This window comes from Camelina sativa, chromosome 14 (genome assembly GCF_030686135.1).
Source record: "Camelina sativa cultivar CO46 ecotype springtype chromosome 14, ASM3068613v1".
Taxonomy (NCBI): domain Eukaryota; kingdom Viridiplantae; phylum Streptophyta; class Magnoliopsida; order Brassicales; family Brassicaceae; genus Camelina; species Camelina sativa.
The window spans coordinates 11,161,130-11,187,046 of record NC_141893.1 but is presented as its reverse complement, the minus strand read 5'-3'; the positions used below and the strand labels follow the sequence as shown (position 1 = coordinate 11,187,046).

At 39.7% G+C, this 25,917-nt stretch overlaps 3 protein-coding genes and 2 pseudogenes across 5 annotated transcripts; 4 read left to right on the top strand and 1 right to left on the bottom strand.

The window, feature by feature from the left end:
• The first annotated feature begins 372 nt into the window (after window positions 1-372).
• LOC109128604 (uncharacterized) lies at window positions 373-3,589 on the top strand. The gene is made up of 2 exons (XM_019235285.2): window positions 373-1,026; window positions 1,147-3,589. Exons 1-2 carry the CDS (start codon window positions 489-491, stop codon window positions 1,290-1,292), a joined length of 684 nt encoding a protein of 227 aa, XP_019090830.1. The 5' UTR covers window positions 373-488; the 3' UTR covers window positions 1,293-3,589.
• Window positions 3,238-5,734, top strand: LOC147928058 (putative F-box/FBD/LRR-repeat protein At1g22000 pseudogene; annotated as a pseudogene).
• LOC104741157 (putative F-box/FBD/LRR-repeat protein At1g22000) lies at window positions 4,977-6,734 on the top strand. The gene is made up of 3 exons (XM_010461948.3): window positions 4,977-5,969; window positions 6,056-6,193; window positions 6,273-6,734. Exons 1-3 carry the CDS (start codon window positions 5,859-5,861, stop codon window positions 6,564-6,566), a joined length of 543 nt encoding a protein of 180 aa, XP_010460250.3. The 5' UTR covers window positions 4,977-5,858; the 3' UTR covers window positions 6,567-6,734.
• Window positions 6,735-7,101: 367 nt separating this feature from the next.
• Window positions 7,102-9,035, bottom strand: LOC104741156 (pentatricopeptide repeat-containing protein At1g26900, mitochondrial pseudogene; annotated as a pseudogene). Of its 2 annotated transcripts, XR_015580262.1 has the most exons (2): window positions 8,845-9,033; window positions 7,102-8,737 (listed from the first exon to the last, which is right to left on the bottom strand). The product of XR_015580262.1 is annotated as a pentatricopeptide repeat-containing protein At1g26900, mitochondrial pseudogene, transcript variant X2 (transcript). The 2 variants fall into 2 exon arrangements; XR_015580261.1 differs by having other exon boundaries at window positions 7,102-9,035.
• A 2,338-nt stretch (window positions 9,036-11,373) lies between these two features.
• LOC104743507 (large ribosomal subunit protein uL16y) lies at window positions 11,374-12,209 on the top strand. The gene is made up of 2 exons (XM_010464578.2): window positions 11,374-11,825; window positions 11,917-12,209. The coding sequence occupies exons 1-2, from the start codon at window positions 11,425-11,427 to the stop codon at window positions 12,068-12,070; spliced, it is 555 nt and encodes a 184-aa protein (XP_010462880.2). The 5' UTR covers window positions 11,374-11,424; the 3' UTR covers window positions 12,071-12,209.
• The last annotated feature ends 13,708 nt before the right edge of the window (window positions 12,210-25,917 follow it).

The window sequence follows — 25,917 nt, the reverse complement described above, 5'->3', positions numbered from 1 at the left end:
CCGACATATTCTCTTTGTAACTCATGTAATATATAACCATATTATATAGTATTTTTTTTTAAACTAATTTTACATATTTGTAATATTTAAATTTTTAATTAAGTTTATATATATTAATTATAATATTTAAATAAATGTGAATCGAAGTTCTTCTTACGTTAAGAATCAAAGCTCATATGTTTTGAAAAACAAAATAGGAATCAAATTATTGTTTTATTTGTTTGCAAATGATTCATAAAATATCTTAAATAAACAATAGAAATTACGGTTAAATATATCATAGTTTTTGTTTCTATATTTATTCTGCTGTATTTTTTTAGTTGGAATGGTTTGTAAAATATTTAGGAAACAAAATCTAAAATAATGTTAGTTTAAAGCAACAAAGAAGAAAAAAAAAAACTGTTCCAACTGTTCTCTCCTCGAGAGCTAAACCCTAAACACTGTTCCAAATCCCTAATTTCCCCCGCGGTCAGCAGATATCCCGTCCGATGGCCGGCGCTCCGGATCCTAACCCCCCGGTTCCTCCTGATCCTCCCAGTTTGGGTCCGCATGCTCTGAAAGATGCAGTTATGACAGAGCCAGATATGGTTTCCCTAATAGCTGCAGGTCCTCATCCACCTAGTCAGACATGTAACTCAGCTCCTCCTCTTGCTCAAGGGATCTTGGGTTCGCATCCTCCTTCTGTCTCAATTGCTACTTCGGGTCTCCCTCTCCCTTCTTCGGGAAAGCCGGTTTCCACTGTTTTGACTTCACAAGTCGATTTTGGTCTCCCAAACCAAACTACCCAGGGACCTCTTCCTGCCTCTCCCCCTGAGTACAACTGGGCTTCTCGATGCAAGGGTGCTTCAAAGTTCCCTAACACTGAAGCTGAGGTCTCCGTTTCGGCGGAAGGAACTCCTAGAGTCAAGGTTCCGAATGCAGTCTTCGAGAGAGGAGCACGTCTTCACTCGGATTACATAGTCGACATATTCTATGTTAAAGCCCCTTCCTACGGTAAAGTCTGGGCAGTCCTTAACTATCTATGGGGTAAGGATCACAATCTATCCAAAAATGCTTTTTTCTTTCATATTCCCTCAGCTTCTCTCCGGAGCAAGATTCTTCAGCATGAGCTATGGCGAGTTGGAGACTCACATTTCTTTGTGACAGAGTGGAAGGCTTCTTTCAGCCGAGACCCTCCATCCTTGCAGAAGGCGCCAATATGGGCTACTCTATCTCGGGTACCTTTCGATCTGCTCACAGCCGAGGGCCTGAGCTTCATCTCCAGTCCTCTTGGTAAAATTTGTGCATGCTAAACCTTTCTCGTCAATTAACTCAGCTGAGATCAAGGTTATAGTTAATCTTTGTGAACCTCTCCCGAAATCAGTAGAAGTAGAGAGGGAGGATGGGTAAATTGTCCTGATCTCTGTCTCTTACCCGTGGCTTCCACCGCTCTGTTCGGTTTGTAATGACATTGGTCACAAAGCAAGCTTATGTCCTAAAGCAGACAAGAGTAAAACCAATGTGAAAGAGGGTCGTCAGGCGCAGTCGGATCAGAGTCCCCCAAAGGACTCTCCAAATGGCAGCCCTACTTTTGAGTCCAATATTCCTCAGCAGCCTGCTATCCGTCCTCGTGTTGAGGAGGTGATCAAAGAGACCGGGGTTTCAACCACTAATATGCTAGATGCGACTTCTGTTATGCAAAAGACAACTAGAAATTCAACTTCGACAGAGAAAGGTGAGGGAAATGTCTATGTAGTCTCTGAAGTCCAACAAAATGCATTAGCTCTAGGGACAGGATTAGTGGTGACTCCTGCTAAATCAACTCCTGTTACGACCCAGTGCCCAGTCAAAAACCTACCCGAGGACCAAGCCTTCAAACCTGCAACCAAAACGTTGCATATCAGGGAGATGTCCCGAGCTTTTCAAGGAAATGTGGAGTTGATCTCAGCGAATCCTTTTGAAATCCTCCAGGAGGAATCTCAGCTGAATGCATCAGATGAAGCTCCGCGTGGTATCATAGCTGTGCAATCATCCCCAGCATCTCAGAGTGGCTCATCTTCGTCACCTCCCTCTCCCAAACAGTTAAAGAAAAAATGGAAATTAGCTTCTCGTCGATCTTCGCCTTTAGGCGGTGGCAATCCTCTGCAAGCAGGGGCTCGTCACCTCAAACACTAATTATATATGTCATATACATTTTTTTGGAACGTGCGCGGTATAAATGACTCCACTAAGCACATACCTCTTGTCCATTGGATCAACTCTAAACAAGTATCTTTTGGTGCAATTTTGGAGATGCACGTTAATGAATCAAATAAGTACCGGATTTTGTCTTCTCTAGGACCGGAGTGGTCTGTTTTTGCCAACTACCAGCAGTCGGATTTAGGGCGTATTTGGGTTGTATAAAAGCCTCCAACTATTGTTACCCATCTTTTTTCGGATCTTCAGTCTACTACTTGTGAGATTCAGCTGGAAGATGAGATGTCATTCATCTTCACGGCAGTTTATGCATCGAACACAGCGGAGGAAAGGAGGTTGCTATGGACCTCTCTAAAGGACAGTAGTATCTCCTTTAATTTGAGCTCTCGTCCATGGCTGGTGTGTGGGGTCTTCAATGAGATCTTAAATTCTTGGGAGTCTTCGAATCCTAGCTTGTCCCATTCTACATCAGCTATGAGGAGTTTCAGGGATTGCTTATCTGACACGGGGTTGTTTGACCTTTCCTTTCAGGGTCCTCAGTTTACTTGGTCAAATCACCAACCCTCTCATCCTATAGCCACTAAGATAGATCGGGCTTTGGTCAATGATCAATGGTTGCTCTGCTTTCCTTCAAGCCATTGTACTTTCGAGGCACCCCATTTTTCTGATCACACTCCCTGCCACATCAGGATAAAGTCCCCTCTGCCTTCCTATGGTTCTCGTCCCTTCCAGTTTTTCAACCTACTAACAAACTTGCCAAATTTTTTGGATTTAGTTGAAAATAATTGGAGCTCTTTCGGGACATCCTCCACGTCTCTGTCTGATTTTTGTCACAAATTAAAGCAGCTGAAAAGACCTTTAAAAGCCTTGATGAAGGAGAAGTTCAGTAACATCGAGAAGAGGGTGGTGGAAGCGGAACACATACTAATTATGTCCCAAGTTTTGGCTCTAAATGACCCATCGCCTCACAATCTGACTGAGGAAACCTCGGCACGTCAAGCTTGGCTTTCCCTGAGGATTGCAGAGGAGTGTTTTTTCAGACAAAGGTGAAGGATAAAATGGATGGAGGCAGGAGACCTGAATTCGAGGTATTTTCACACTATGATGAAGGTCAGGAATGCCTCAAACGCAATTAAGTACATCCTCAGGCCGGATGGTTCAAAGTCAGAAACATTGGAGGAGATTCACCAGCTAGCTGAGGGGTACTTCTCATCCATTTTATGTTCCCCACGGGGTGGATTTTTTAGAGAGACTTATCCCATCTCGTCTCTCTCCCTCTCAAGTATCTTTGCTCTCGGCTGAGGTCACCTTTGTCCAGGTTAGAGAAGCTTTAATGTGCTTGCCGTAGAATATTAGATTTGTAATATAATATGGGTTAAAGCTTAAAATTAATAATCAAAATACAATTATATTATCTCAAACAGTAAACAAAAGTAACAAAACTAACAAATAAATATAACTTAAAATTTAAATGTTGGTTTTAAAGATATTACACAGCCCGGTTAAAATCTAGTTTTTTTCACAAGTCTATCCATTTGGGAGAATTGGTAATTCAAAGAAGACCATGCATTGGGTCTCTCCATAAACTTAACCAAATCCGAAAGACCAAAAGCTTCTGTGCTAACGAAACCCACCTGTTTCTTATGACTGTGCATACTCTCTCCTCCATTGACCATAGAATAGCTTGAGATTGAAATCCTCCTTTGAATCAATTCAATAAAACCTCTTCTGCTATCTAATATAGCCATCCCTCTATCGTTCCTTAGCACCTATGCACAGCCTCCTATTCTTTCTTTTTTCTTTTTTTTTTTTTTGTTTTTGTCCCAGGACACTCCAATATTACATTTAAACCAATATTCTTGAGGCGGTTTCCATCATGTATGGATCATAATGTCGATTTGCTTTTTAATTATTAATTTTCTTTTCATTCATATAAACACCCAAAAATAAAATAAGAATAAATCGTTAACGTTGTGATGTTTAATTAGGCTCAACTCTATTCAATCAAACATAATCAGGCTGTCTTAATCGTGACTGTTATATCATCCCACCACCCTTTGCTTCCCATTTCTTTAATACTTGAATATTAATATATCAATCAGACTTTATAACCAGTGTTTTGTATTTTGTAATTAATTACTCTCAGTCACTCTGTCACTTGACCGATCTTGGGATGGTGAGTAATAGGATATTTGTTATGAAACTGGCTTTCTTAACCTCCGATACACTTGTTTTACGAGGGATAGAGTCACCGGCACATCACCTATTCATCAACTCTCTCTCTGTCTCTCACAAGCGACACATACGTCACTATACATTCATCAAACAATGCATGTCTTTTACAATCCTTTCTCCTTTGTATCTATATATTCATCAAACAAGGAACACAACATTGCTAAGCATCTAAGTCTCAAAATATTCTCAAAGATATGTACAAAGTAATTGTAACCCGGCCCTTTCACTTTTGGGATTTTGAAGTGTCAATGCGAGTTAAAAACCTAGCGACAAGAAACAAATTAGGGGTTTCTCCGTGTCACACCTATAGCGACAAGAAAGACGAGACCATGGGGTTTGGTTCCACTGGTTATTAGGTGTAGTATTGGGAATAAAATTATCACATCTATGGGTTTCTATTAACTTTGATGTAAAAGATTATTTCTCATTAATGAATCAAAGTAAAGGTACAAGAGTATTTATAGTTTTATACTGTACAATTAGTATATCAGAGAAGTAAGCTAAGGGAGACTTATCAACTCTAATATACAAACTATTAACTTATATGATATAAGTCAATAGTTTCTTAAGCTGTTGGTCTTTTTTGTGGGATATTATCCACAGCGAGAAGCATCTATCAACTATTACAGAAACCGAAGGTTGTCAGATAATCGAAACTAGGATCTGTGCTTTGCCCGACGATTTGCTCTTGCGAATCTTGTGCTACGTCCCCACAAAAGATGCAGTCGCCACTTCAGTCTTGTCTAAACGATGGCGTTATGTCTGGACGATGCTGCCTATACTCGAGTTCAAAGACGATGGCAGCGAGGGCGTTGGGTGGTTTATTGATAATTCATTGCAACTCCATAAGGCACCGAAACTATATAATTTGATTGCCGAAGTCGGTCCACGTTGTCCTGTTGATGTAAATGTTGGAAAGTGGGTTGAGAACGCAGTTCATAAAGGTGTGGAAGTGTTAGATTTCAAGCTCCTATGGACCGCACAGCCCACAAGCTTTCGTAAGTGGCTTTACACATGCAACACGCTCGTTGATTTAACTCTATCCAACCAGATTGTAGTGGATGTTTCTTTCCCGGTTCGCCTACCATCTCTCTTATATCTGACTCTTGAATACGTGGTGTATAAAGACGAAGACTCTCTTTTTAAGCTTTTATCAAGTTCCCCTGTTCTCGAGTGGCTGATGGTGAGTCGACGTGAGGATGACAACTTGAAGAACTTTACCGTGAAAGTTTCTTCCTTAGAAACATTATTTTATGAGGGTGCTGAGGTAGGGGATAATGAGTTTGATGAGGTAGGGGATAATGAGGTTGATGAGGTAGGTTGATAATGACTTAGCGATTGATGAGGAAGAGGATGTTGATGATCTCAGTGGATGGTTGATAATAGAATCCCCTTCATTGACAAAGTTGGACTTATTTGACGTTTCGGACTATTGCTTGATAGAGAATATGTCTTGCCTTGATGAGGCATTCATCAGTAGTGTTCCTAACCACGATGAAAAGTTTCTGAGATCTCTTTCTTCTGTCATACATCTACTTTTATTGTTTACCAAATCAATGGTAGCTAACGATCACACATCCCCGTACCTCTTCTTTGTTCCCTGTTGCTTAGTCAACTAATGTTATTTTTTTAATTTCTGTCACAGGTTGCAAGCTGTAACGCCATCAAGTTCTCTCGGCTTATAGAGTTTTACTTTCGTCCAGATGATTTAGTAGATTGGTTGGAACCACTTATGTCTTTGCTTAAAAATTCTCCTAAACTAAAAACTCTTACGATTGACACTGTAAGTATACCATCCTCCCTTAAAACAAGCATATCTAGTTTTGATGAACTTACCATTAAAGTAAATGTATTTATACCAGGAAATCAGCGATCACCCACTTTCCTGGAATCAGTCGAGTTCTATATCAGGATGCCTGTTGTCTCATCTAGAGACATTGGGGTGGAGAGGCTATGGAGGAAGAGAATATGAGAAAAAACTATTGGACTACATTCTCGCAAACTCAAAGTGTTTAAAGACAGTGAAGATCTCCCTCTTAGCAACCTGCAATCTTGAAGAGACACAAAAGGAGTTAAAATCTATGCCTAGGATGTCAACATCATCTCTAATCTCCACTCAAATGACATGGAGGTTTAACGGAATCACAATTGAGTAGCCACATAATGACTGTCTCGAATTATGATCGTAAGGTTCTTCTTTGTCAGTACAACTATATATGTTTAGAGGACTTTATCTTAATTCCAAGCCTGGTTAACAGAAGGCCAAAGCCAGCGACAACCATCATTTCATTAAATGAATCAGTTACCAGGGCTGTGCTTAAATATTGGAACTTATGTGTCGTCATCTACTAGACAAAATGACAAAAGCCTCCCATCTTTGCTATCCGTGACTAAAATAAAGTTCAATGGAAAATAATTTAAGAAGAAATCCGAATATTTTACTAGTGATTAGCCGCTACTTACGCAATTCGAAATATTTCAACCTCCTTGCATTAGTAAAAAACGAGCCCACTAAAAAGGAACAAACTCTTCAGGTTTTTTACCCACTGAGTTTAAGTTCATAGCAAAACATCATATGCCATTTTTAATGCATCCTATGCTCACCAAAACCTAAAACAATTAAAACAAGGACAAGCAGAGAAGTACACGATGTTTAGAGTCGCTGAACATCACAGTCATATAGATTCACTATCCATCAAAACTGTTTCATTAAGATCAATTGTCTCCTATCTCTATACATAGTTACAGTCCTAAAGCATAGAATACTCCATCAAGAAAGTATAATTGTATTAATACAGGGTTTTACCTTATTGCACAATCTGATCCACAATTTGCTGATATAATATATTCAATACAAAGGTCAGACAGAGGTGAATGAACTCAAGAGATTGCCTATTCTATTTCAATGGCGCTGTATCCAGCTTCTTTTCTCGCTTTATTCAACTCATTATCTAATGATTTTTGTTGACCTTGTGAATTCCCTGCAACAGAATGTGTCCCAGCAAGAAGAATTGTATCAGCCGGATGTACCTCATCCATTTCAGCCAATCTCATCATCACACTTTCCCCCAAATATGCATTCCCATAGACTCTACAAGCAGCTAGCAGAGCACGCCAAGCTGTTGAATCACTTGTGATAGGTAAATTCTTTATTAACTCATACGCTTCCTCTAACTGCCCCGCTCGACCCAAAAGATCAACCACACAACCATAATGTTCAACTTTGGGAGTTAAGCGATAAGTCTCAACCATTTTCTTAAAGCATCTGATTCCTTCCATTACCAACCCTCCATGGCTACAAGCATTCAGCAAAACCAAGAAAGTAATCTCATTGGGTCTCACTTTGCTGTTCTCTTCCTCCATCTTATTGAATAGTGTCATTGCCTCTCTTGCTAGTCCATGAGCTCCGTAACCAGAGATCATTGCGGTCCAGGACTTTACATCCTTATCCTTCATTCTATTAAAACTCTCAACAGCTTTGTCAAGCATTCCTAGTTTTGCATACATATCAACGAGTGCAGTACCAAGTCTTGCATCCAAGGCTATTCTTTCCTCTTCCACTAACTTCCCAACACTCCGTCCTACAGATGCTGCCTCGTTCTTCGCACAGGAAGACAACAGCCCAACAAATGTAGATGAATTCGGTTTCATTCTTTCGTACTTCATCTGCCTCAGCAGCCATAAACACTCTTCAAGGACACCAATTTTGGCATATTGGTCAATCATACAATTCCATATAACAACGTCCTTTCGGATGGCCCAATCAAAGATCCTGCGTGCTGAACCGATTTCCCCAATTTTGGAGTACATACCTATCAAAGCTGTGACTAAATGCAAGTCTAAATCAAGACCAAGCTTAATACATAACCCATGAGCAGATTCTGCTCCAGACAAGTCTCCTAGATCACCAGTAGCTGAAAGAAAGATAAGCAACGTACTAACACTAACAGTTACACCACTCTTCCACATATCCCTGAACAAATCCAAAACCAACTCTGGCTTAGAAACCTGAAGATACCCATTCATCAAAGTACTAAACGAAACAGCATCAACACTATGCGGCATTTCATCGAACACTTTCCGAGCATCATTGATCCTCCCACAAACACAATAAAAATGAAGGAGCGCATTCCTCAAATCAGTAAAAACCATGAACCCAGATCTCAAAACGATCCCATGCAACCCCTCACCGATTGAACTACACAATTCACGTGAACATGATTTAAGAGTCGTGATAAACGAGAAACGGTCCAAGGTGAGACCTTTAGCTCTCAATTGGTTGAAAACACGAAATGCTCGCTCCGGCTCATCGCTCATCGCGTACCCTCTGAGCATCGTGTTGAACATAAAGAGATTAGTGTTGGAGACATGATGAAAGATCGACGAAGCGTATCGAATGTCTAGTACAGAGGATAAAGCAAGAAACTTGCTCACTGCGAAATCGTCCTTGTCAATCCCCGTTTTCACCATGTACCCATGAATCCGAGAAACTTCAACGATGTCTCCGCAAGACCTTAGGTCGCAGATAAGTTGCCGACTGAACACAAAATTGCGACTGAGGCGTGACGTAATCGCCGATGTCATCAGAGTTAACGCCGCCGGGATAATAAACACGACGGTTACACTGCTCTGTTTTTTACCTTTTCAGCTTAAAAGTTTAAATTGGGCCTTAATTCTCTAATGGGCCTAATTTTTTGGGTTCGAATACAGTTACGTGCCGTAGTGAACTAACTAGGGCTCTTTGTTTGTTCATCCTTTAAAAATTAAAATTCTCACGCCGTCATCTTCTTCATTTCTAGGGTTCTTCTAAACCACTGATCGAGGCCATCATTATCGGTAAAACATGTTGGGTGTTCTTAAAATATTTAAAAATGAAAATATAGAAAAAGTGAACTTAGAACATGTTTTCTGATCTTAAATTAGAACTGTTTTCGGCCCAGTTCTAGTGTGACGTGGCGTACTCTGATTGGAAACAATATTTTGCAACCGAGAAAACTTTTCATTTCTCATTTTGTTCGATATCGTGACAAACTCCTTGTGAAATCGGATGAAATTTGTCCCAAAATTCAGTTGCAAATGGAGGAGAATGATTTAATTTTTGGTGACCTCCGACTGTTCGAACCGTTACTCATCACCTCCACCGACGGCGGATCTCAATGGCGACTCTGGTTCAGGTAATCGTGACTCGTCTCCTTCCGATGGCGAATTGATTTTTTTTTCCTGGGTTATCGTTGATCTGGATTCTTTTCATCGATGGATGGTGATTTGATTTGAAAACATTGCTTGTGTGATATGATATAGAGATGAGAGATCTTGATTATGTGTGAAGAGGACTCTCAACAGATCGTAGAGGAGATTCATGAAATAAAAGTGGTTGGTGTCAAGGAATCAATTTCATCAGAGAGAGAACCATACTGCACAAAACAATTAATTCCCCAATCTAAGGTACAAGTCTCTTTTCTGGAACCTAGTCATAGACTTTACAGTGATATTGGTGTTTCACAATGCTATTTCAGTTTTTAAAGCTGATTCCCCAATCTACTTGAAGCACAAATGGCGATCCAAGAGACTGCAAACTCAGTTGAATAGCTTGTTGTCTCATCAACTACCTTGTTAAATCAAATCTCTATCACTTTGTACTGCAAAAAATATTTCCTTTTCTCTTTGTTTCTTTTGTATGGACTGGAGTCAGTATATATGACACTAAAGATTCAATGGCAACTGGACTAAGAGAGACGCTGGTGGATGAGAAGATCTCGTTTGGTCGATACAGAACAGTGGAGGCAAAGAATTTTGTATTGTCCACGTTCATCAACCGATCTCAGTCTGTAAGTATTTTATAAATCTTTTTCCAATCTTTTTGTGTTGTGCTTAATTAAAGGATATTAATTGGTTGGTTTTGGACTATCTTGCTTTATTCATTTCAAGCGGGAGCGATGTCCCATTTCAAGCAGGGAAGCTAGAAGAAGAGATAACTTGTATCTAGAAGGTGATGTCCGATGTTTGAAATGGTGTTAATGTTGCAAAGGTTTTGTGTGTGTGTTTTCAGATTTGTGAACCATCAAGGCTAGAGAGTAGAGAGTTTCTGAAAAAACTGCAGGTCTTTGGAGTACCAAATCTATTATGTATATCATCATCTGCTGATACATGATTCAAACAGAGACAACATATATTGAAAGAGTTTCCTTTTATGTTTCAGGGACTTCTCCACAGAGATGGAATGAAATGTCAAAGTGGTGATAAGTGCCTGTGCAAACCTTGGAAGAAGGAGGACATTCCAACTTGTCTATCATCAAGTCTTGTGAAGGTCCTAACGATATTGAAGTTTGGAGATATCTATGAAGATGAGGACATGGACAGAATGATGGAGCAAGTACTTCCTTGAGACAACATACACACCCTCTCGTTACAATTGCAGCTTATGATACAAAACAAATTTCCTAGTTTTAGCTCTTATGTAATTTCAATATTCATGTATTAAATGTACAATAAAAATTGATTATTATATTATTAAATCTTATGATCTTAAACATGTTCTTCCAATAACTAACTTTTTAACAAAAGATCTTAACTACTGATTTTACATTATTTTCACAATATTTATATTCTAAGAACATCTAAAATAGTTCCTCCTATAATGATGCCCTGAGGAGCTAAACGAAGACGATGGGGCGAAGTAAGTAGATTGACAAATCATCTCTTAATCTTATCTATGTTTTGAATTTCTCAGAATGTATAGATAGATACTTTGCTAGGTCAGAGTAAAAGATGGATTTTTTTTCAGAATTGGGTTTGAATAGTCATTCAGAATCGTATATTAGATTTGATTAAGTTCGGAATTTTACATTTGGATTAGGCTTTAGTTTGAATTTTGAGTATGGTAAATGATTAGACTTGTTACTGAAATGTATAAAAATGTAAAGATGTTACCGTCAGATAAAGGGAAAGCCATACCCTAAATCAAGATACTGCCGTGGTGTGCCTGATCCTAAGATCAGGATTTATGATGTTGGAATGAAGAGGAAAGGAGTTGATGAGTTCCCATTTTGTGTTCATTTGGTTTCATGGGAGAAAGAGAATGTGTCAAGTGAAGCTCTTGAGGCTGCTCGTATCCCTTGTAACAAGTACATGGTTAAGTCTGCTGGTAAAGATGCGTTCCATCTCAGGATAAGGGTTCATCCTTTTCATGTTTTGAGAATCAACAAGATGCTTTCGTGTGCTGGAGCTGATAGGCTTCAGACTGGAATGAGAGGTGCTTTTGGTAAAGCTCTTGGTACTTGTGCTAGAGTTGCTATTGGACAGGTTCTTTTGTCTGTGAGGTGTAAGGATAACCATGGAGTTCATGCTCAGGAAGCTCTTCGTAGAGCTAAGTTTAAGTTCCCTGGTCGACAAAAGATCATTGTTAGCAGGAAATGGTAACGATTTTGTTTGCTCTTATGTTACTTTCTAATTGTTTCTTTTTTTGCATAAGGGTTCTTGTTGATGTTTGAGTTTGAAAATTTGCAGGGGATTCACCAAGTTTAACCGTGCTGATTACACAAAGCTAAGGCAAGAGAAGAGGATCGTCCCTGATGGTGTGAATGCCAAGTTCATGTCTTGCCATGGTCCTTTGGCTAACCGTCAGCCCGGAAGTGCGTTCTTGTCAGCTGGTGGACAATGATGCAGATGACTTGTGGATGTCGATTCGATATTCTAGTTTTGACAGATGTTCGGTTTTGTTTTTTTTGTTAACGACAGTTTCGAACTATCATCTTGCTGTTCTATTATTGTTCGTGGATAAGACTTGTTTTGTTCTCTCTTCTGTCACCACGTAAGATCACCCCTCAAATCGTCAGTACATATATTTGTTTGGAATAACTACGTATCACTTTTAGTTAGTTAACTTCATTAACTCAAACATTAGTATATCAATAAAGTCGTACATTTCTGTATTTGTAAATTTTTTTTGGTCAAAAATTCTATTTGATTCCATTCAATAGTCTGTATGTGTAGGGTAATTTAACGGAAATGGGCTAATTTAAGGCCCAGTGTTGTTCTTGCTATCCTAAACTGACCTGAGAATTTAGCTTACTCGCATTGACTCCTGCATCTATGCATAAAGTGCTGTGTATACCAAGCTTCAAGATGAGTATAGGTGCGTCTCTTTCCATTTCTGGTTTATCTATGGATTAATCTCCTACTTATGAAGATTGTACTGGTTTTATTTAGTATTGTGTTTGTGATTCGTTTCTTTAAAATCCTCTCTTGCTTTGGATAGAAAACCCTGAATCGAATATTCATTGTTTTCATAACTGTTATTGGCTAAGGCATACACTATCCCTCTTCACTGACCATAGAAATTTACTTAACTTGGATATGTTGAAGAAATAATTTGCACACGATGAAACTCCAATCGTAAAACCTAATTCTCTTATAAAATACTCAGATATTACTTTCATAAACCCTTTTTTTCTTTTTGCCTTTAGATAAGCAGTGTTAATCATTAACCGGTATTGGATATTTTTCAGTGGTTATCTTGTTTTAGCAATGAAAGAGAGTATTAGCATTAGTTGTTACACAAATTTCTTTTGTGTGTTAGGTGGACCGTTTGGAGGAAATAGAGGATTGAGACCAATACCACCAGAAAGGGCATTTTCCCTATTGATCATTTGCATCAATGCGACACGGTACTGTTTCATTCATTCATCCTTCTCGTCGACCTATAATCCTTTCTCTTGAAAATGTTTCCATGTAAGCTTGTCTCAGGGAAACGTTGTTTTTTTATTTTTGTAGGAGAAGAAAGGTTATCTAGACTGTCTCAAGTCTTCTGGTCACAAGTCTGAGCAATGTAGGCATCTTTCAACGACGTATCTCGAATGTCAGATGCTGCAGCAGAGATCTCATGGATCTGTAACATCCTTAAGGAACTTGGAATTCCTCAATATCAGCCTCCGGAATCGTACTGCGACAATCTCTCGGCTGTGTATCTCACAGCTAATCCTGCCTTTCACAAGAAAAGCAAACATTTTGCTAATCATTACCACTACGTTCGCGAAAAGGTTGCTCTCAGAACAGTCATCGTTAGGCACATACCTGGTCATGATCAAATCGCAGACATTTTCACGAAGTCTCTTCCAGTCGGACTGTTCACCTCTCTGCGATACAAACTCGGTGTGGTCCTTCCTCCCACACAGAGTTTGCGGGGGAGTATTAGCAGAGTAGCATCAACAACTGCTCCGATCTCAGCTCCAATCTCCTCCGGCAAGAACACGACACAATTGTCTCAAATCCAATCTCATATTCACAAAAGTAAAACAGAGAATGAAGGAGTCGAAGAGATACCGACGACTGAAGTGACTGAGACAATGGGCTGTACATTACCTCGGTCCAGCAATAGTCCAGCATTGCAAAAGCCCAAGTTCAACAATGCAGACATGCCCAATATGTCCAGCAGTGTAGTCAGGCCCAATATGCAGAAAAAGTCTTCCTCCTCTCAACGGCTAACTACACCTGCACAAAGAGACGAAATCAGAGACAATAAAGTGAAAGCAATGAAGGACTGCACGGATCGTATACCACTCAGCAATAGGTTTGAATGTTTGGACACATATAATGTGTGATATGAGTAGTGAGCTGTCAAGGGTAAAACTCTAACAATGTAATGCCTATATAAAGCAAACTATGTAACAAACCTATGATAAGAAAATAAGAGAGCAATGTTCTTTACCTAAAAGAGCCGTTGTGCTCGCTTCTTCAATACATACATGCATCCCTCGTAGATAGATTGAATTGCCGAGTCAAGCAATTAAATCTATGCCTAACATATCAATGGCCAATTAAAAGCCACTTGGTTATCAGTTGGCCACCACACCAATATGTGATCATTTTTGCACAGTGCATTTAAATGTGGATGGTCACAAATTAAAACATTTTCAAAACAGTGTGGCCAAAACGTGACATTTTTATGGCCACGGTTTTGCATGTCATGGTGATGGTGGTGGCTAGATTGTAATATTCGTGTCGTTTTTAATTAAAAAAAATAGATTATATAATTGACACAAATGGTGGATAGCGAACTGCGGACATGGCATGATGCGTTCCTTTGGTTTGTTGTTTTGCTTTTTATTCATATAAACACCCAAAAAGAAATTAAGAAAAAAATCGTATGAATTGTGATGTTTAATTAGGCTCAGCAGCCTCAACTCTAATCAATCAACATAATCAGGATGTCTTAATCATGGACCGTTATATCATGATCCCACCCATTTTTATAGGCCCCCCACTTGATATTCAATTATTACAACACAACAATGTCGGGGGGGGGGGGGGGGGGGGGGGAGCTTTTCTATAAAATTGTTCGTGCTTAAATATATATATGCACAAACAATAAAACTTATGACATTATTTGCTTTACCGACTATATTAAATCTGATATTTTAAAATGAAAATTCTATGAGACAGTGAGAATGTGATACTTATTAGATCTTAGTATTTGAACATGAACATTATAATTTTGCACCCCAAAAAAGTAAATATTTTTTGAACATTATACATGGATAAATATTGTTTAAATTTGATTTCGGAATAAGTATGGATTCATTAAATGGATTTGAAGGTGTCATGTGAAATTTGTAGCAACCAAATGTATTAATTACTCCAAATTTGTTAACTAAACTTAATAAATTAGAAAACAATTTATGTTATTGGTGGAAGATGGAAATGGTCTAATGTGGGCTTGATTCTAAACTTGTCGACGCCACCATATAACATGACATATTAATTATAAACATAATTAATTATCTAATAGATCTCCTCAATGGATATATAGGACTAACAAATGAATTATCGATGTCACGAACAGGTGGAACATCGCACAAGTGGACCGACCACTTCAATAATTTAGTTCGACGGTGGCACTAAAGTAATGCGTATATATTGCGATGGTATATATGATACGATAATGGCGTATCATGACCATTCAACCACTATGCACATGCCACCTCCTAGCATGGTAGACCAACGAATGGCCCAAACATTCTGGTTTTTTTTAATATCGAAAGCTTGGTTCCAATTAGCTATTCTTATTTTAGTCTTGTTAATTAGTAGTATGTTATTCTATTGTAACATGTTATCTTTTAGTACATTATAAAGTTGTAGTGACTATAAAATATAATTTAAATGCGGTACTTGTTATATACGGATCCCAATCACTTTTAAATTATTTAAGTTAATAATGTAATTTTTCTTTATGGTTTTTATTTAATTTTTGGTTCCTTAATTCCGCACCGTTGATTTCATCTGCTCATTTTTTTTTGACAATAATAGAATCAATTCAAACGAGCCAATTTGGAGGAAAAGAGTTTACAAACAAAACATGCTGCGGTGACAGTCGCGCTTGGCGTGCCAGAGAATCCGCTTTGACATTCGCATTACGTGGAACTAGAGATAGAGAGAAGGAAGAGAACTCCGCTTGATCTATCTTGATGTCGTCGAGGTAGGGTGTGAAAGCCGGTCATTCATGAGGAGAAGACACCATCTTCACCAAATCAGAACAGTCCGTATAAAAAACCACGTCCCGATAATCATGTCCAATCATGCAACGCATCGCCCAAATGAGAGCTTCTACTTCAGCATGGAGTGGAGACAAACTTCTACGGAAATTGGTAGCTCCCATATCTGACCTCGAATCTTCAATGGAAGAACAAAACCAACCTGCACCTGCAAGAGCATCTATCGCTTTCCAAGAGCCATCAACAAAACACCGATATCCTGTAAAAGAGGTAGGAAGGAAAGGGATGGGCCCCCTTTGTCTAGTAGAGGGGACAAGTGGAGAAAGGGGTTGATCCTCATCCTCCACCTCCACCTGAGCCTGTAACCAGACATTTGCCTCCCCCTCCGCCAACCGAACTACATCCATTGGATTTTCCATCACACTCTCAAAAACACGAGCATTCCGCGCTTTCCAAATATACCACATAAGCCACGGGAACGCGGCTACCTGAGAGGCCGGATTAGAAGAACCTAAAAAATGGTCTACATTAGCATAAATGGACTCCGTCGGGAAGGAGCCAGGACCTACAGGAACCTGGGCTAATGCCCACGCCTGCCGAGCCGGTGGGCAACTGAAAATAGCATGATTAATTGTTTCCTCGTCAGCCCCACACCGTACACACGCGGAGTCACAGGGAATACCCCTCCGCCGCAGGTTCGCCGAAACCGAAATACATCCTGACAAAACCTGCCACATAAAATGCTTGATTTTTGGTGGACAAGAGACATCCCAAACAGCAGCCAACAGAGGAGTTATCTCTGGGCCCACTCGAGGGACCATCGTAAGCTGTGGAGCAAAACGACGTTCCACTTCATAACCAGATTTAACAGCATACTTTCCTGATTTCGTATAATGCCAACCCATGGAATCGTCTAGACGACGACTTCCTAAAGGAATAGCCCCTATCAGATCAACATCTTCCGGGGCAAAAAACTCCTTAAGTCTATCCATACGCCAAGTATTAGTGTGACAATCAATTAAATGAGAGATTTTAAGAGAAGGATCCTTATGGGGACCCTTGCTGAATGCTGGTCTTGGGGATTGAGCCGGTACCCAGGGATCCGTCCATATGGAAATGGACTCCCCCGAACTGACCTGTATAATAAGGCCTTTATTAACCAAAGATCTAGCAGAAGTAATACTTCTCCACCCGTAAGATGGAGAGTAAGAGCGTAGCGAATCCATAGGGTTGGAATTGCGATAATACCTGCCCTTGAAAACCCGAGCAAACAATGTATCCGGGGCCTCAATCAGCATCCACAATTGTTTTGCCAGCAATGCCGTATTGAAGGCATCAACGTTCCTGAAACCCAAACCCCCCAACTGTTTACTGAAGCAGAGTTTATCCCAAGCTAACCAGTGCAACCCCCAGACTGTCCTGAGCTAACCATCTGCTCATTCGTGTTTATTACTACATTTGCTTTGTTCATTCTATCTGTTTTACACCATTTTAGTTCTATAACTTCTAGTTAATGATCTTAAATTTGGTTTAACAGTGACTATAGACGCTTCATTACTAAGATTTTTCTTAATAATGCATTCGTGAATTCCTTTCTCGTCAGATAGAATGGGAGATGCGTCCTGGGCTCCTGGCTAATTGAAAAGTTAGATGCACGTGGCATGAGAAAAGGAGAAAAAAAGAGATGCCTAACCAAAGGAAAAAAAAAAGATGTGTAACTCTTTACCTCATTAACTCCGTTATTCAGATTCTAAAAGACTTTATAATTAAATGGAATTCATCAAATTAGCAAACGAATCTAATATATTTTTTTTTCGATTTCCTATACTGGTATCTGATTCATTTTTTTTCCATGTGATTGTATTATATCACACTAGTCAAAAATATACGAAAGAAAGTAACGTTGATAGTTTACTTAGTCATAATTTGTATTTGTTAAAATACATTCTTTTGATAAATGTGAATAATCCGGTTCTTGGGTTTTAGTTGCTGACTTGCTTCCAAGTTTTTATTGTGGTTGGAGAAAAATAATTTTCGCTTTAATAAATATTATCACAAAATAATTTCGGACCAAAAAGATGATAAGACGAAGACCTGTATAATTCCATTATAATTATCAAAATAAAGAAATATATACAAAATATCAACAGTTGCGACATGAATAATTTTTGCTTTTTTTGTCTATAAATTTTTTATTTGATACTATATTAAGCCGGCTACATTTCAAATTATATTATGAATTATAAAAATATGTATTGGATGCGGAAGATAAAAATTGGAAGTAACGTACATGTATAAATATACGAAATCGGTGTACGGTGACCATGTACATACGTACATGCATGTGTCTAGGTGTCAACTATATTTAGAATACGAAAAAAACTTCTAAACAAAATCAATTCCTGGAGCGAATAAAAAATATACGTATGTTCTAAAAAAAAATTAATTGTAATGCTTTTAACGAGAATTCCCTAATTTTTCTTCTTCATTTTTATTACATGACAGGCGCTTTTAGGGTTTTAGGAAAACGAATTACCGCATGCTTTATAGGGGTTTTCGGGTGGATCTCTGGAAACTTCTATGGGTTTTTTCGTTTCTTTTTTTTCTGGTGACGTGAGGGATGGAAGGTTTTCAAAGTTTCTTTGGTTTATTGATTGGTGGGTCTGCGGTGCTCAAGTCTCGGTATCATAGAGATCTCTGTGCGGATTTGTTTCTAAAGCAGGCGGTTTGGTTGTCCTTGATTGTTGGGGACCGTAGGAGTTTGATGCTTTTTGGACTGTCATGGGATCTCTGATTTCCAATTTTTGATTCCTTTCGACGGAGGGTGTGGGATCTCTGATATCTGCTTTTATTGGGTGCTCTGTTGCACTTGGGGATGTTTGGAAAGTTCAGGATTTGATGGGTGAGAAGGGTCAGGATTTCGTGGGGATATGCTTACCATATTTGGCGAGTTTATGGACGGATTTCCCTTTGGGGTGGATCGGAATCTGCTTGATTGATATCGGCTTTCCAATTTGGTGTTATCTTGGGCCTCGACTGGTCTTTAAAATGATGTTAGCTGTATCGAGTAGCAACCACTCTTTCTTCCGCTTGTATTGCTTTTGTTCCTCCCTTGTTTCATTTTCGCGGTTGGGTACATTCGATATGTCTCAAGGTTTTCTTGTGGGGAGCGGATCAGTTGGTCAGTCGGAGGATGTCTCCAAGCCACGGAGGAAGATCAAAATTTCATACTTTGATAATTTTGATCTAATCGTTGGGTACTCCAACACTGTTGTGGGGCGCTATTTCAATCCTCCAATGCAGGATATGAAGTCGTTGTTGGTCATGATGCCACGAATCTGGCATGTTGAGGGGCGAGTTGTGGGAGCTGATTTGGGTTCGGTAAAGTTCCAATTTGATTTTGATGAAGAGGCTGACATCATCAAAGTTTTGAAGATGGAGCCTTTCCACTTTGATTCTTGGATGGTGTTTATGGTCCGGTGGACACCTGTGGTGGATCCAAATTATCCATCGTCCCTGAGGTTTTGGATTCGTGTGACTGATGTGCCAATTCAATTCTGGGCAGAACCTACGTTTCGTGATACTGGGTCTGCGTTAGGCATAGTTGAGGCTGTGGATATTGATCGCGGGAGAGTTCATGTTTCGATTGATGGTCTCAAGCCGCTTGTTCATGAGAGTCTAGGGATTGTTCCGTCCTTCTCAGCCACGGCTTCGGTTGATCATGTCTCGGAGACAGGTGATGGTGGTCAAGCTTTGGTATTAAGTTCGAAGGAGCAGCGACTAGTTGTGGAGCAACAGGGGGTTAAATCTAAACAGGGTGATACACATACGGTTGTTTCTGGGGTTTAGTCTACGGACCCGATTGAGGTCGGCAAGGAGGAGGATGATCGGGAGGTCTGTAAAGAGGTTCTGAGTGGGGAGCTGGTTAGGGATCAGGAAGAGGGTGCTGCTTCGGAGGAGGACTTGGGTTGTGAGGATGGCGATGATGTTGAGGGTCGTCTAGAGGGCTCTAACACGCTGGTTTCAGGTGCAAGAGGTCGACGAGAGAGGGGTCCGATGTTGCGAGGGATCTCCGGAAAGAAGAGGAATGCACATATGCTTCTTTCTCCACAGAGGCGTCCTCCACATGGGCCAATAATAGGTGAATTTGGACAAATCTCCAAGGCCCAGGAAGGGGTGAAAGGAGGCCCAGGTGGGGGGAAGCCACCAAAACCTAAACATGTTAAATGAATGTTTTAAGTTGGAATTGCCAGGGGCTTGGTAATAATGCCACTATAGGGAACCTTAGAGATCTCTGGAATAAACATAGGCCAGATTTTTTATTTCTTATTGAAACAAAACAATCTTTTTCTCATTTGAAAAAACTTGTAGGCCATTTTGGCTATAATGATTTAATAACAGTGGAACCTGTGGGATGTAGCTGTGGTTTGGCTTTGTTTTATAATAAAAACGCTTTTAATGTTTCAATTTTAATGAAGTCTAATAGAATGATTGATGTTGAAGCGGTTTATAAGGGACATGTCATTCATTTAACATTTGTTTATGGTGACCATGTTCCTAAAAACCGAGATTTGGTTTGGGAACGTCTATTACAGATTAGTTCAATTCGGTCAACTCCTTGGTTTATGATTGGAGATCTAAATGAATTAACGGAAAACCATGAGAAACGAGGAGGGAAGCTTCGTCTTGTATCTTCCTTTCTTGCTTTCAACGGATGATTCAGGATTGCGGTTTCCCTATTTGGGGCATTGCCTGTCCTGGCGGGGTTGGCGTGAAAGAGACCTATATGGTGCAGGTTGGATAGAGCTTTAGGAAATGAGGATTGGCATGATTTATTTCCGGACACGGCTACAGAATATCTACCTATGATTGCTTCAGATCACAAGCCTTTTGTGGTTAGCATTGGGGAGAAGAGGCCATGGGGGCGTAAGAATTTCATGTTTGATCGTCGCTGGGTGGGCGAGGAAGGTTTAATGGATGCAATCTCATCAGGTTAGTGTGGTGAACCGGAACAGGATTTTGCCCGGAAAATTATTAATTGTAGACGGGAGATCTCTCGATGGCGTAAGACATAGGCTCCATTTGGTCGGGATTTAATTGAGGATCTTAAACGGCAATTGGAGATGGCTCAGGCAAATAATTCATCAACTCCGGAGGTGATCTCGGATCTTAATGCCCGCCTACGGGAGGCTTACCGGGATGAAGAGGTCCATTGGTATTTAAAGAGTCGGAATCGGTGGATGCGGGTGAGGGATAAGAATACTAAGTATTTTCAAACCCAAACCAAGTAGAGACGGGCCCGTAACAGGATTGTTGGTCTTTTTGATGAACATGATGTCTGTTCTACGGAGGATGTCGTAATATGTGATACGGCGGTCTCATATCTTGAGGAGTTATTTTCCTTGATATGTCCGGCCAATTTTGAGGAAGGTCTACGGGAAGTTGACACGGTTATTACCGAGGCGGACAATACCCGCTTGACGGCCCCTGCCATGGAAGCGGAGGTGAAACGAGTGTTATTCATGATGCATCCGGACAAAGCTCCGGGGCCGGATGGAATGACAGCTTTGTTTTTTCAGAAGGCATGGAAAGTTGTTAAGGATGATCTGGTGGCTTAGGTTAATCAGTTTTCTGAGGAAGGTGTTTTTGATAAAAGCTTAAATCAAACGCATATTTTCCTCATCCCGAAGGTGGCTAAGCCGACCCGGATGGCGGAGTTGCGTCCTATCAGCCTGTGCAATGTGGGATATAAGATCTTGTCTAAAGTCTTATGTAACCGGCTCAAGTTGATCTTACCCAGTTTAATCTCGAAAACATAATCAGTGTTTGTACCTGGACGTTTGATCTCGGACAACATCCTCATTGCTCAAGAGATGTTCCATGGTCTGCGTACCAATAATTCCTGTAAAGGGAAGTTTATGGCAATCAAGACGGATATGAGTAAGGTGTATGATAGGGTTGAGTGGGATTTTGTGGCGGCGTTACTACGGAAGTTGGGGTTTGCGAAGAATTGGATTTCATGGATTATGTTTTGTGTCTCATTGGTGTAGTACAAGGTTCTTATTAACGGGCAACCCAATGGTCAAATTGTTCCGGCTTAGGGTTTACGGCAGGGTGATCCGCTCTCCCCTTACTTGTTTATTTTATGCACGGAGGTTCTAATTGCTAATATTCGGAAGGCGGAGGCCGATAAGCGGATCACTGGTATTAAGGTGGCAAATAAGTGCCCGCCAATAACACATTTGTTGTTTGCGGATGATAGTCTGTTTTTTTGTAAGGCGGATAAGGAGCAGTGTAGTGTGGTTTTAGATATACTCAACCTATACGAGGCTATCTCGGGCAAAAAAATCAATTTTGCCAAATCTTTGGTTCAGTTTGTTCATATTGTGGATGACCGGGTCCGGTCGGAGCTCTAGGGGGTCCTTGGGATCACAAATTTGGGTGGTATGGGATCGTATTTAGGGATTCCTGAGAGTTTGGGAGGGTCCAAAACGAAGGTTTTCTCTTATGTTAGAGACCGCCTGCAGAGTAGGATAACGGGTTGGTCGGCATAATTGTTGTCCAAAGGGGGTAAGGAGGTGATGATTAAGTTTGTTGCGACGGTTGTTCCAACATTTGTGATGTCTTGTTATCGTTTGCCAAAAACAATTACATCCAAGCTTACTAGTGCAGTGGCGAAGTTCTGGTGGAGTTCTAATGGTCAGTCCGGGGTATGCACTGGATCGCCTGGGAGAAGCTTTGTTTTAGCAAGCAAATGGGTGGCTTGGGTTTCAGGAATGTTGATGATTTTAACACGGCTCTCTTGGCTAAACAATTATGGCGACTGATTGAGGCTCCTGACTCGCTGTTTGCCAGGGTTTTCAAAAGTTGAGCATTTCGATCCTGTGGATGTTGCCTTGATAGAGGCTATTCCCTTCAGTAGCCTCCCGTTGAGAAATTCTTTAGGGTGGCATGTTACTAAATCTGGTAAATATACAGTTAAATCAGGGTATGAAACAGCACGTCTGGGAGTACCTAATACTTTTCAGGCACTTGGTTGTGGTCCAGAGATTACCCCTCTTCTTTCTAGGGTTTGGCAAGTTCACTGTCCCCTAAAAATAAAACATTTCATGTGGTAAGTTTTAACGGGTTGTGTTTCGGTTTCTGCTAATTTGAGTAGGCGGGGCATAAATTGCGATGTTGGCTGCCTGAGGTGTGGGGCGGACGTCGAGACTATTAATCATGCTATTTTTGTGTGTCCGCCAGCTCGTCAGGTCTGGGCTTTGGCCCATGTACCTGTCGGGTCTCTTCTTTTTCCGACAAAATCAGTCTATGCTAATGTAGATCACTTTTTGGGTTCTAGGAATCTGGGTTCCCAAGTACAGATTTTTCTTTAGCTTATGTGGTATATCTGGAAAGCTCAGAATGCTCGGGTATTTGAGAATCAAATGGAACGACCATATGACATTGTGCGAGTAGCGCAAGGGGAAGCGTCCTCCTGGCTGCAAGCATAGGTGGACGACGAGGTTGAGGAGGTTCCCACCTCCCATGCAGTTCCTTTTATTCGGTTGTGAGGGCGTGCCTCTCCCCTTCCTTTGGTTTACTCCGGCTATCGGTGCTTTGTCGATGGCTCTTGGAAAGCGACAGATGTTTTTGCAGGAGCAGGATGGGTTTGTACTTCTTCACAGTGCTCGTCACCTACTCTTGGCGCTACTAATTACCGGCGTAGTCTATCTCCGTTACATGCCGAAGTCCCCTTCCTTCGGACTTGGTGAAGATGGTGTCTTCCCCACATGACTGGCCGGCCTTTGCAACATACTTGGATGGCATTAAGATTGATCGAGAGGAGTTCTCTTCTTTATCTTTATCTTATATTTCTCGTAATGCAAATGTGAAAGCGGATTCATTGGCACGCCAAGCGCACCTATCTCCGCTTCATGTTTTGTTTATAAACAACTTTCTTTCAAATTGGCTCATTTGAGCTGATTTTTTTGTCGATAAAAAAATATAAAAATAATAATGCTTTTAATGTTTAATTGTAAACTCTAATTGTCTCTTTTATATCTTTACACATATCATGACTTTTTTGTTTAATCAATGTTTCCGATTCATCCTTTTTTTTCTTAACTCTAACTACGAAGGCATCGTAAAAAATTAAAAAAACTCGATCTTCTATAAAGCATTAAAACATACTATATATGATGGACCTAGCATTATTTTAAAGTAGATATTTAGGATAAGAGGATATGGATGGATGGATGGACCTGAAAGGCTTTCAGAATCCTTCACTCCGTCCCAACCAGCTATTCGTTGGACCAGCACCACGCATGCATCCTCCTCTTAAATAGTGACGTTTACATATATCAACTTTTATACTTCATATATATACTGTATTTGTTATAGTATTATCACTTGACAAGTAAAAGCCTTAGAAAGGAAACCTCAAGAGAGGACTCCACGTAATCCAGTTGTCGATTCCACTAATCTTAATTTTGACGTAGCTCAAAGGGAGACTTGGATAACAAAAACAAAAAAAAAAGACGTAACGCAATCCAAGTTATCATTTTTTATTGGGGTTCACATCGCAATCCAAGTTATCTAGTTTATAAAAATACGATTAAAGAAATTAACACTATGATTTGTTTTTTAATCATCTCTGTTCCTCATTTTGGGAACCGTAAAATATATAATTTAACTGAGTCATATGATTAAAAAAATGGCAAGCAGGCCAATAAAGCAAAGGGGAAAGAAATGAAAAGTAAAAAGATTTGAAGAAGTGCTTCGAAAGAAAGAGAACAATAACCCACTTGAGGCATACTCGGACTCATCTCCTTTTTTGGTTTATTCTATTGGCTTAATGGCATAGCCATCTGTCTTTTTTTCCAACTTGTATTATATATCTCTTCGTTAGCCTTTGTATTTCTTTTGTTTGTACTTGTATTATATCTCCTCGTAACCATACTTTGTCAGACAAATATTTGATTGGTATGTTAACCAAAGAAAAATAAATTAAAACGTCTGCTTCTAAATAAGACGTGTAAAACCGATAATTGAAACCGTCACATCTATGATATAAATAACATGTTTTATAACTGTTCGTACCATTTCGTTAATTTCTTTTTTCCAAGAGGTTTTAGTTTTACTGCCTAGAAGGCTAGAACTTAAAAGGAGTCGGTAACTGGCAGTTATGGAACTAGTGAATTGCCTTAACTTGACAATGGGATTTGTTAATGCCAGTACCTAAAATGCTTTGTAATAAAAGCTTGATAAACATTGGAAGATTCCCAAAAATTTGGATGTTATAATCAGAATTTTCGTGTGTAAAAAACTAAAAACTACAAATAGTCCCACTAAAAACGGTGAAATGATATTCTTTTCTTTATAAAGTAGTGAAAAAATAATGAAGAGTTTGTGACTTGTGATTAGTTTAATACGAAGTAAGTATATGGTCAAGAGTAGCAAGAACTCGTCTCTATCCATGTGCAATCCAAAGCCGTGAGAAACTACAGCCGTCTGATCTGCCCTCGTAATCTACAAGCTCGTTCTGGAAAGCTAATCCTGCGACGGATACAACACAAATATATTGCCAAATCTCAATGACAACAACTAGTTTTTTTTTTTCTTTTGTCTCTCTCTCTCTTTCCCTCTTTCTCTTACAATTTTTTTAAAAACAATAATAAATAATAAAGATGAAAACGAAAATGGGACTATGGGAGCATTCTTAACCTCCCATATTTGTTAAAAATAGATACTCCATTTAATACTCTAGGATCTAGATATTTTTTGGACACTCAATCCATATTCCGAAATTATGGAAATTTATTGTAAATTTATAAATTAGATACATAATTTATTTGTCAATAAATAATCATCGCCATAAGTTTTAAATATTTTTTTTTCCTGGCATCATGCGTTATGTAACAACTAACAACCAACCAAGCTTTACATGCCTTAGGATAATAGCTAGGATCCATAATTTACTCTGCATATCAGAAAATTTTAAATTATTGACCAAATATTTTTAGATTTATTTCCGGGA